This window comes from Pteropus medius, unplaced genomic scaffold (assembly GCF_902729225.1).
Source record: "Pteropus medius unplaced genomic scaffold, Ma_sr-lr_union100, whole genome shotgun sequence".
Lineage (NCBI taxonomy): Eukaryota > Metazoa > Chordata > Mammalia > Chiroptera > Pteropodidae > Pteropus > Pteropus medius.
The window spans coordinates 12,751,868-12,764,377 of NW_024349802.1; the positions used below are offsets into that span (position 1 = coordinate 12,751,868).

General features: G+C 40.8%; 1 protein-coding gene across 4 annotated transcripts in view; it reads left to right on the top strand.

Moving 5' to 3' along the window:
• Nucleotides 1–12,510, top strand: part of ARHGAP26 (Rho GTPase activating protein 26) — a 381,779-nt gene that overhangs the window by 96,774 nt on the left and 272,495 nt on the right. For all 4 annotated transcript variants that reach the window (XM_039836423.1, XM_039836425.1, XM_039836426.1 and 1 more), the window contains exons 4-5: nucleotides 2,445–2,516; nucleotides 7,804–7,905. In XM_039836423.1, coding sequence (XP_039692357.1) covers nucleotides 2,445–2,516; nucleotides 7,804–7,905 — 174 coding nt within the window. The remainder of the gene's footprint in view (nucleotides 1–2,444; nucleotides 2,517–7,803; nucleotides 7,906–12,510) is intronic.

Genomic DNA, 12,510 nt, shown 5'->3' on the forward strand with positions numbered 1-12,510 from the left:
TAGCAGCAATAGCAGCAGGGTTGCTGGTGGGTGGAGGCAGGGGAAAGCTTGTGTGTTTGTGCACGTGCCTTGTGCTTGAGAAAGGAAAATGATTCTTTTGAGTCTGATTCCTGGCCGAGTCAGTATTTGGGGGTGAGGGGTGTGATGAGCAAATCACAATGAATATCTTGCAGATTGCTTTGGCCTATGGTAAGGGAACAAAGATTGGATTAAACTTTTCAGCTTGCCTTTGCAATTTTATTATTGATGTCAGTGAATCAAGTTTCTACTGTCTATATCTGAGTATCTGGCTATCACAAGCCCCTTCCCTACCTCCTTGACCTGTGATACTTTTATCTTCAATTCAGCTCAGATTAGCAGCGGCTGTATCTTCTTTGGGAAGCCTTTCCTGACACTCTGGGATATTTGGCCATCCTTGTATTTTCTTAATATACAGTTCATGCCTCTGATTCTGTATTTTACTACATTGTGTCCTAATAATCAGAGCACGTTTCTCACAGTAAACATGAGTTCTTGAAGGGCAGGGAATGAGCTAACATATCTTCAATATCAGCACAGCGCTTGGAACTGAGTGGAAAATTTAGTCATAGACTCTTAGACCCAGACAGACAGACAGACCTGATTCTCACTTCTGCAGTTCCTCATTTGATAGATGAGAGAGCTGAGGTCTTATGAATTCAGGTTGATATCAAGCAGTAGAAGGACTGGGACAAGGAATTGGGAATCCTGATTTCCAGGTGAGCCGTTAGTGCTTTTATATATTTAGCATCTACTTAGGGCTGGATTCTCAATAATGGATGCCTATTAGAACAGCTTGGGGAGTTTAAAAAATAGTGATGCCTGAGATGAAGTACAGAGATTCTGATAACATTGGTCTGGCGTGTGGCCTGGACATAGGGATATTTAAAAGCTCCCCAGTGGGGTTAACATGAAGCTAAAGCTGAGAAATGCTGACTTAAGGGCTTAGCTTACCATCGTGAGCTTCAGAAACATATTTAATTTGTGGACAGGACTTAAACAAGTGAGCCAGTTAAGCCACGTCAAATACCAATAAAAATCAAACAAGTGAAACAACATTGCAACACTCTGGTGTTGCTCTCTACTAAAATAAATGCTCTTAAAATTGAGCAAAAGGCAAATGGCAATAAATTTGGAAATTTGCCACCTTCTATCCCCCACTTTGTCCAGTTAATTCTTTTCTGTGTCCATCTCTGGCTTCTGGCATTTACCCTGTTTGTTTCATTGTGATGGATATGCATGCGATTTAGAAAAATAATGCTTTGTTGCGATGAGATTCCTGAAATAATCAGTTAAGCAATGAGTGAGCAGTGAATGACTTAAAAGGAAAGATTGTAAAGTATTATACTCCTTTCGAAAAGACCATGGAATTTTAGAGTTGGAACAATCCAGCCCACTCATTTTTTAGATGAGGAAATTGGATCCCAGAGAGGTTAAATGTTTTGCCCATGGTCGCACCATTGGCAGCCAATCAAGAAATAATTCATTCGTTCATTTAATCTTTGAAAAATATTTGAGTGCTCCTTTGTTTCAGCACTTTTCTGTATTTTGGGGATAGTGGTGGACAAGTGAGCATTTACAAGACAGTGTTGTATGCGTCGTGTGTATTGGTGAACCAGGAAACTTGAGCTGGCTTATGTCTTCTGAAGAAAACAGCTGGTGGGCCAGTGGGAAGTTTCTGTGGATTACATTGGAAAAGCCTCCCTAAAGAGGTGACCTTTAAGCCGAAACCTGAAGTGCAGTGGGTAATGAGTTGTCCACATAAGGATTTGGGGACAGAGCATCTGAAGAGAACAGTGAAATGCAAAGGCCTGGAAGTGGAGCGGGTTTGGTACATTTGAGGTGCATTTGGGTGACGGTGTAGTTGGAGTGCAGGACCTTGAGGGGGTGAGGCTGTGAGATGAAGTCGAGAAGCAGTCAAGTCTCCTGACCCTAGTTCAGCACTGGTTGGTCTACACAAAATCTGGTTGGAAGGTTTTTACGCCACCAGATGTCCCCAAATGCTTTCTGTTTATTTGTGATCTAGACTCACTGTTGGTCTACTTTAAATATATCTACTTAAATATAACTCGAGTGACTGAGCATTTATAAAATGTCATTTGAAGCTTGAAATTTAGACTCTACCCTATCACCAGTTTCCCTCTGCTTTTAAGATGGTTGCTTACATTTTTAGAGTTCTTAATTTTTAATTTTAAAGAATAATCATGCACAAGAAGAATATTGATTTAAACTGATGACTAGATTTTGATTTGACATGCTGTCAGTTCAAGTTTTGTGAGCAGTTGCCACATGTACAATATTGCTTACTCAAATTTTATACCGAGACACTGGCAGGCATTTTGTTCCAGAACTGCTATAATTCTTTACTGATACTGCTTTTGTGCCCCTTCACCCCCATCCCATTCTTCTCTGTTTTTCCTCACCAGATTGAGAATGCCAGTGAGGTGCTCATCACACCCTTGGAGAAATTTCGAAAGGAGCAGATTGGGGCTGCCAAGGTGAGAATTTTGCAACCCTTGTTCTTGGATTTTAGGGTGAGAGGTGTGGAAAACACATTTTAGAAAATCTTCCCGAAAATATTGGATGGATGAACGTGGAGTACACCTAGCTCATCTGTTCTTCACAAATGTCTGAAGTAAGACTGAGTGGTCAATCCCAGAGCAGTCATTGTAGTATTTTGTTATTTAATCATTTTGTGCTGGTTCATAAATCATCCAAAGGTAGAAACTTATGCCTCCTTTGTGTTGTTAGGTAGGTACCTATGTGCTTGGACAATGTAGGATTGTATTTACTGTGAAATCCAGGACTCGGAGCCTAGAACACAGATCACAAATCGATCCCTCTGGGCATAGGGACTCTGTTCTTAACCCATTTTTGCTGTGTGTGAAAATGAACCCTCTCTTGCTAGAGCTTAAAATTTTCAAGAGAAACTGAAAAGTCAGAGTTTTATGTGAAATCTCCTGATTTTAGAAAAATGTTGATGAATAATTAAAAACATATATTACGCATTTTACAGGTCAAAAAGTGAGACTACTTCAGCCTAGAGATCACCATTTGTTATCACTGACCTGGACAGACCGTAGCCCAAATTTGGCTGATTCTAATGTGTTCCTGAAAGACTGCAAAGAGATTCATTTTTCTCCGGGTTCCCCTGCCCTGTGATAAGTCACTAGGAAGCCTTAGCCAGTTTGACCTTCAGTAGAATGTTAGAGGGCACATGCAAGGAAGGTGTTTTCATTGCAATCAATGAAAGCAAAAGGATTTTCAAGATTTTCTTCTTTTTCTGGAACTGTGAGTCCTTCAGCTTCAGTCCCTTGCGCCACCTGCAGGGGTTTTGGGTAATGTCACCCTTTTACTCAGATAATACGGATTTTACTCTTGTGAAATGGTCTTGAGTGGTGCTTATAGGTGGGGAAAAGATAGCCAAAAAGTAAGAAGTGGTGTCTTCCATCCTCTCCCAACTAAGTACATCTGCTTTCTGAAAATGAAAGAGATAATGTTCAGTATAGTTGGGGTTATCGAGAGGGGATGGTTGGCCATACTTTGAAAGAAAGACCACAGCAAAGAATTTTCTTCCAGTTCTATAGCACTTTTCTACCAATTTTACAGTTTACATTTATGAAGAAATTGGAGCTCATTGGCTTTGTATAAGAGATCAAGGAATGTATAATTTAAAGGATGTCTCGTTCCATTAAGATTTTGTCCAAGATTGAGGAAACAGTAATGGGTGAGAAAATGTTGTGAGTGCCCCTCCCTGAGTTCTTGCTTACACAGCCCCTATGCGTAACTTGTCTTTAGTGGCCTTGAGTCTGTGCCTACTACTCCTGAAAACACACAGCAGCAGCACTGGAGGTTCTGGAGAGCTTTGAGGCAGAGGCAGAGTGGACCTGTTTGAGTTGTCTTTTCAGTTGTCCCTTCTTTGTCTGAGCCCAGATGCCTCTCACTCTGGCCTCTTCCCTCAGTACTGGTTTGGAGGTTATCACAGAGGAGGAGGAGAAGTCTGAGTCAGGCTCTCTTTAGGTTAATATCAGTGATAGTACTGACAAGAGCAGGTACTTTTCCAGGTTGAGTGAGTGAGGGGCCTATAGACAGTGAGAAATATGAAAATGAAAAATTTTAAGGAAAGTGGTTGCTCACCAAAACATGTTTCCTCTCACATATATTCTGTTCTCTCATTCCTGTTGAAGAACGATGTGATGACATTGGGAATCATTGTTCATTCCTCCCCATTTGTTGTTGTTGTTGTTGTGTTTTTTTTCAGTATACCTGTTACTTTCCATCAACCCCCCACACCCATGCATTTATGTCATAGTATTATATGCATTTAAGAGAAAACAAAGTAACAACAAACCCTCTACTAGGCATTGTAGGGAGCAGACTCAAGAATACTTAAGAGCCAGCAAGGGCTCTTAGTGGCTAAGTTAGTTTCTGAACTCAGCTTGTGTGATGCTAAAATTACCCTTCCTCCTCCTCACCCCTCTGTGCTGCTTCCGTTGCTATAACAACCTGTTGCTACTTGCAGGAAGCAGAAGTTAGATTGTGGTGTGTGAAGGCTGCCAAGGAGGCCTACTTCTGGGCATTCTTGTGCTAATATGGCTTCTGAAGAGCAGGGCAGTACCCTGGAGCTTGGCATAACCATAGTCCTACGTTTAGAGTTCTGAGTTGGGGGGAGATTATTTTTCCTGCAGTCCAAGCTCTATAAGTGAAAGTAGAATAGACATTGGTGAGCAGTGGTTAAGAGTGGGCGCTCAAGCTAGACTGCTTGAGTCCAAATCTCATTTCTGCTATTTGCACGTAAACTTGGGAGAGGTTACTGAACCTCTCCATGCCTGTTTCCTGAGCTATTAAATAGGGATAATGATAGTACTTACCTCGGAGAGTCACTATGAGGAAGAAATGAGTGGACTCATATATAATGCCTAGAACAGTATTTGTCACATAGTCATTTGATGTTAACTGTTATATCCATCCAGTACACACAGTTCATTCATTAAAAAGATACAGGAGAGCATGCTCTGTGCATGGTGGAGAATAAGTGCAGATGTGGTCACTGTACTTGTGGTGTGGCTAGGGAGGAAGACATTAGACACAAAGGTATAAGTAAACATACAATCTCAAATTGTGGTAGTGCTGTGGAGGGTTACTTTCCTGGGACATGGGACATGGAAAGCAAGAGTTTAATAAGGAGATAGGGATGATGGACCTCATCATCTTCAGCACCATCGCTGCCACCACCACCACCATCATTCACTGAGATTTACTGAGCATGTGCTGGGCATTCTGTTAAGCATTGTATATGGTTTATCTCTTTTAGTCCTAACAATCCTGTGAGGAGGTAGATGTCCTTATCTTTATTTTATTAGACAGTCTTTGAGCTAAAAGAAGAAGAAGCCTGAGCAATTATCTGGTCATCCTCAGTTTATAGATGAGGGAACCAAATCCTGGAGAGGTGCAGTGATTCGTTTAGAGTCAGTCCACAGAGTTGAGAATAATTTGCAGCATCCTGACTCTGTCCTTTTTCCACTTAGCCACCCCCGGTGGACTACCTGGAGAGTGCACACCACCCTGTTTCTGAGTAACTGGGTGACACCAGCCTCCCATCCTAAGAGCATGATGTAAATCTTAGAGTTATTCCCACAGAGGTCTCGCTGCTGTTTCTCAGGACAGAACTGCTTCCCTTTCTCTTGCTTTGGCTGTCCTCTTAAACATGGAATGTGGAGGCTCGAGTTGCCAGAAAATCACAGAATGCCAGTGACTCATGTTCCTTGGCCTTTTCTCACCTTCGGCCAGCTGGACTATCCCAGCGCAAGGTTCTCCTTTTTGGGGGTTGCTGGCAGGGCTGGTGGAGTGGCTAAGTGAGCATTAATTGGAAGTTGGAGCCTCAGCCATAGGTTGCTGGTTTTTATAAAGGAAAGGAGTTGCTTGAATCAATTGTCTTGCCTGTACCTCTCAAATTTGAAGGAGGAATGCCTCCTCAGTCTTTTTCTTCACTTGCTTCTGCATATTTAATTGCTATTGTATGTAAGTAGTCTTTTAAGCAAAATTCAGATTTGTAGAAATGAATACATGTCAGCCAATATTGGATAATGATTCTGCCCACTTTGTGAGGCTCACTCTGTTGTTCACCAGATAAATGGAGCTTGTTGGGGCTTCAGATGACAGCTTCTTGGTGATTCCTGTGCTACTTTCGCTCTGAGTGTTCTGTCCAGAGCGTATGCACTTACCACTCTCCTGCTCTAGAAGACAAAACTCTGAACCTTGCAAGATTAGCAGGTCTTAGCTCACACCTCTTCTCAGTGAGGCCTCTCCTGAGCACCCTATCTGCAGAATCTCTGTGACTGCACCCTATTTATTTCCTTCACAGCACTTGAGGCAGTCTTTAATTATGCCGTTCACTTGCTTAGTGGTTAATTGTATTTATTCTACTGGAACATCCCCACCATGAGGGTAGGGACCACTGTGTCTTGTATTTCAGTGCCTAGAGGAGCCTAACGCAGTGGTCGTGCGTTATATGTTTGTTAAATGAATAGATATGTCTCTGAGCTTCCTTATTCTAGCCACGAATATTTTTCTCCTCCTATAGGCTTTGTAATTGTAGAAAAATATCCTCTGTCAGCTCCACATGAGTCCTTAAAAGCAGGAGTGATGAACTCAGTAAATGTGTTCCTGTTAATCAGGCCAATGCTTATCCATCCCTATTGGAATGTGGAAGAAAGAGTTGCCTGTGACCGTGTGTCTCAAATTAGCTAAGATATGGGCTTTGGGGGCAGCTTGTCCTGGGCTGAATCCCAGCTCTGTCACTCTCTGTGACTTTTTACAAGTTAACCCTCTCTGGTCCTAAGTTTTTCTTATCTATAAGTGGGAGATAAAAATAGAACCTCAATGACTCCATGATGTGGTGAGAGAACAGGGACTATTACATGTATTATGATATTTATATTATTTTTCATTTTGAAAGCAGTTAATAAGGGACAATAAAAATTTCCCAAACAGTATTTTCCATCTAATCCTTGTCTATAGGTAGACACATGCTATGTGGGACACACTGAGTTTTTAGCGTGCTATTATTACTTTATATTGTATCATGAGCATTTTTCCATATGACCACATAGCCTTCCCAGTTATATTTGTTAGATATCTCACACTTAATTATCCCAAACCCTATCCTTGGGCTGTGATGTTGCTGATGGCTTGCTTTCTTCCCTTTTTTGCTATTTGTGATGATATCTTCTATGTTTTGAATTGTTCCTCAGCTTAAAGACCTGTATGCGATATTATTGCTTCAAGGGATATTTAGGTCTTTATATTAAGAAGTACTTTTTGCACACTATTAAAGCTGGATCTCCCTTAAGTTTAGACTTGTCCCATTTAAGCTATAAGTAGATCTTCCTACTTTGAGATTATCTTCATAGGTAACTTCCCTTCTTTGTATGGCTTTGAACATCCTTGTGAATTACAAGCTAGAAATTTCTATTTCGGAACTGCAGTTCTCAGAAGGTGGAGTCCTGGCTTTGCCACTATGAAATACTGGTGTTTATCTCATTTTTGGCATTGTGATGGTGCCTCCATGATAGACAGACACTCAAAGCCATCGGGCTGTTGATGGGTGGGTGGTTGCTTGATTTAACGGACATTACTTGAAGGGTAGGAGTTGGGTTGCCTGCTGTTGTTTAGTGGTCTGAGGGAATCATGAAGCTATGAAGATGAGTAGAAAGATCTTGACAAGAATTGCTTTTATTCCTGCAACATTTTACTCAGTTTCTCTTCTCCTTTCTTCTTTCCCAGGAAGCCAAAAAGAAGTATGACAAGGAGACAGAGAAGTATTGTGGCATCTTAGAAAAACACTTGAATTTGTCTTCCAAAAAGAAAGAATCTCAGCTACAGGAGGTAAGAAACTACTAGTATCCTGAATAAAGGGTGTAATTTTTATGTGGTGCTGTGGATATGTGCTAGTTACTCTTTGCCAGAAAATCCTAGGTTTGAAAGAGACCTCAGAAACCAGAAGTTTGATCTGATGCCTGATGCCCAGTTGCCTTTATATCTCCCCACCCAACCACATCTTTTGTGGCTATCCAGCCTGTCAGTGGCAGAGGAGCATACTGCTGGTCAAGATCACCCACCTCCTTCTTGGGCAGCATTAATTACTAGAATGTGCTTCTTCCTTTCCAACTGAGATCTGTTTTCCTGTTTCTCTCACCCTTGACATTTATTCTGTACTCTATTACTTTACCTTTTGACTTATATCAGTGATTTGAAATGTTAGCGCCCGAAACACTTTGGTCATCCTTCCTTCATGTTAATTTTAAAAAATTAGTTCAACCAGTACTTGACATTAGTCTTTTTTTTTTTTTAAAGCAGTATTTTATTGGTTGATGCTTTGGTAACCTTTTATTTAAAAACAAACAAACAAACAAACAAACAAACAAACAAACAAACAAAGTAAAAGTAAATTCTCTGATCTGCCCCTGGTCTTTTTGGATTTGTGTGTGGTCTTTTTAAGAGTAAATCACTTGGATAGAAAAGTCAGCTTTGCAGCCATGGAGTGGTGACCATTTTTCTTTAGTTCATGGAAATTTGCGTGGCAAGGGAGTTTACATTTCTGAGAGCCAGGACAGTTTCCTAGTCAAACTGCAAATTTAGCTACACATTTTATTTAACTCAACAATTTGCTTGACCTTTCTCAGGCATACTCTAAAGAGCAGCTATGGCTTCCAAGGCAGCCCTTGTTCTTAAATGTCCTTTCTTTTTGAGCAAATACCAGACCAGTACTTTTGTCAAATGAAAACTCATATGAAGGTAGTAGAGTCAACGGTTGAAAGATGAATACAGGTCAGAAGATAATGGAGTCCAGTCCCCTCCCAGTCAAGATTTGTTACACATCCTTGGTTAGGAATGTGTGGTCCTCAGACCAAACCAATTGTTTGATGATGAGAACTCATCAACAGCCCTGACAGCTAGTGTTTATAGTGGACTTTGCAGATCAGTTCTTGGCCAACCAACCAACAGCAATTGAGAACTTGGTATGTACTGTAAAATGCAGAAAACACTAACCTTTCTTTGAGGATCTTGTGCCTGAGTAGGGAAAAGAAGTAGGATGCATGAGGAGATAATTCTTGAAATAGCAGAACTACTCAGGTAAATCTAGTCAAGTGTGATTGAGAAGCCTAAAGAAATGCTTATTTCATTGGGTGGTATATAAAGGGCTGTATATGAGGATATAGACACTAGATATACCCAGCTCTACATGAGGATATAGACACTAGAAGATACCCAAGGTTATGTAATTGTTCATGGTAAATATTTCATTTAGGATCTGTCCTGATGCCCTCACTTTTTTAGTTATCATTCTTCTAGCATCATATGGCATCTAGGGTTTCGAAACTATATTTAAGGAAAGTCTTTTTGGCTGCAGATCACAATGGCCAGATCTGGTCAGCCCTACAATTTCTAAGCAGTTAAATGAGTTGAAGTATTCAAGAGTCGAGCAAGTGTAAGGTTGTTCTAGCACCTGCTGTTATTGGGGGGGTGGGGAGGGCAACAGTACACTTATCCTACAGGCATGACATTCCTCAGAGTGAGAGTGTTCTCCAGTCTGTTCTCTCCAAGTCTGCTGACTTGGTCTGGGGTGAGTTCAACTTGTTCTTTTAGGGCCATGCCAATATCATGTCCTCCTGAGCACAGTGTAGGAACCAGAACACTGGCTAGCAAAGAGATACCTTATTTCAAGGCCTGCTCTAATGTATTCCTGTGTGACCTGGGACAAGTACTCATCTCTCTGAGCTTTTAGTACCTTTGTAAAATACTCATATCTGTCCTGCCTATTTCATGTATGAGAAAGCAAATTATAGCTGCTACACAAATACAGAGTATTATCCCTGTGACTGGCCTGCTCTCCATTCTGTTTCCAAATTTGATGATACTCTTCCTGACTGTCTTTTTGGGCTGCTATATTAGAATACCATATATAGGGTGGCTTATAAACAACACATTTATTTCTCACAGTTCTGGAGGTTGGGAAGTCCTAGATAGGTGCTGGGACCTTTGGCGTCTGATGAGGCCTGGTCCTTGGTTCATAGATGGCCATTTTCTTGCTGTGTCTTTACATGGCAGAAGGGGTGAGGGAGCTCTCCAGGTCTCTTTTACAAAGGTACTATACTAATCTCATTCATGAGGGCTCCACCCTCATGACTTAATCACTGCAAAGGCCCCACCTTCACATGTCATCACACTGGTGATTAGGTTTCAGCCTATGAATTGATGGGGAAGGGCACAAACATTCACGAGGGCACAAACAGTCTGTAGCATGGACTCTGACAGTATATATCTTAGTGGACATTTTTCATTATCCTCTTTTGTTACAGTCATTTGCGTTCTTGTCTTTTACTCATTCAAACTTTCTAAGTACTTCGAGGGCAAGGAGTAGACTAAAGGTCTTTCTTGCAAGTGCTGGTATGTTCACAAGCATTGGTTTTTGGTTGTACTTGAATGGAATTAAATAAAAATTTAATAACAACAATAATGATAATACTTTTACTAACAACAATAATAGCATCAAATATCTATTTAATGCATACTTATGTACCAGGTACTATGTTGGGCACTTTACATGGAATCTTATTAAATCCTCACAGCCACCTTATGAGGTACAAATATATTCCCTCTATTTTAAATTCCTTCTATTTTACTTAGAAGGAAACTGAGCCTCAGAGCTGTTTAATAGTCTGCCCATAGCTGGTCAGCGAAAATTTAAACCCTGGCTCCTGCCTCTGGAGCCCTTGCTTTTAACACCGTGTACTCTTCAACTTCTCTCTCCATCTTGGGAGGGAGGGATGGTGCTCTGCTGCCTACTTGCCATTGTTATTCAGCTTGAGTATCCTGCAAATAGAATTGACCTAAATGGAGGGACCTTGGTGATCCTCTGATTGAACATCCTGGAATTACCTTTGAAGGAACTGAGTTCTTTGTAGAGGTCAAATGATTTGCTAAAGTTTTTCCAGCTACTTAGTGATGATTTACTTCACATTTATTTAAAAAATCAGCTTTTAGGAACATTATTAAACACAACTTTTAGGAACATTATTAAATCAACTTTTAGGAACATTATGAAATCTACTTCCTTTGGTTATCCAGAATTGTTTCCTGATTGCGGTGTTCTGAACCAAATACTTTTAAATTCTAGCCCATCCCTAGATCCTGGAAGGTGAAATTACACAGCAGCGATGTGGAATGACACTGCCATCTAGTGGATGAGTTAAAACAAAATCAGCGTCAGAAGCTTGCTTCAAAGACAGTTTTCATTCGTTCAACAAATATTCATTGGACATTTGTGTGAAAGCCTAGTGAGGCATTGAGTGTATTGTGAGGAGTGAAGAGAATGATCTGCCTTCATGGAACTTAAGCCTAGGAAAATGTTTCATTTTTGAGAATGGTTAGAATGGTTAGTAGTTCTCAGATGAGCTGGTAGATTTAGTTTTTCAAGTTACAGGCAGAGAAACTGTCTTGAATGCCTTGCCAGGTAGGTTGGAATCATGGCTACAATTCCATTGCAGGGGGAGCTAAGGATGTGGGGCATTCTGTGGCCGGATGGGCAGGGGCATTGGTAGGAGACACATACCATTCCCTTTGGGATTTCGTCTTCCTTTTCCTTCAGAATGCATTCTGTTACATGTTTTTCTGGGTGCTGAGTCTTGATGGCCATGTAGAAATCAGTGCATTCATTTTTCAAGTATCTAGTGAATGTTTACTATGGGTCAGGCACCATTTGGGGAACTGAGATAGAAAAGTGAAAAAATTTGGCAAAGTCTTTGCTCTTATCGACTTTATATTCCAATAGTCAATACACCAGAAAAGAGAGGAATAAGTAAGAATTTCACATAATGATAAGGGAAAAAACAGGGAGATAAGGTAGAGACTCCCCAGGGTAACCTATCTTAAATAATGTAGTTAATGAAGGCTGCTCTAAAAAAGGTCATAACAATCTGAATTACTGGGTCATGAAATGGAGTAGAGTAGGCTAGAACAGAACAGAAATATGAAAGTGTATTGCACTTAATTATAAATGTAATTTTATTAGGTCATAATGCAAAAAGATTTACTGTGCATTGATGATAAAAAAAAATTGAATGTTTATCTAGAGAAAGAGTTTTTCAGGTAGAAGGAACATAACATGCAAAGCCTGCATGACAAGAAAGATTTGGAGTGTTGGAGGACAACAAGGAGCTCAGAGTGGCTGGAGCACAGTGAGAGCGGTTGGGGTGAGAGGAGGTGAGGCAGGACAAGTAGGCAGGTCACACCAGGTCTTGCAGACTGTGGCGGAGGCCAGGGGAAAGTGTCGAAGTGGATGTAAGAACATCTGATTTAGATTTTAGGAAAGGCGTTCTGTCTGCTGGGTGGACACTGGATTGGAAGGAGATGGGTAGAGAATGAAAGCAGGAGACGGGTTAGGAGAGGAGTATAACCACAGGAGATGACGTGGTTGACTTAGGGTAGGAG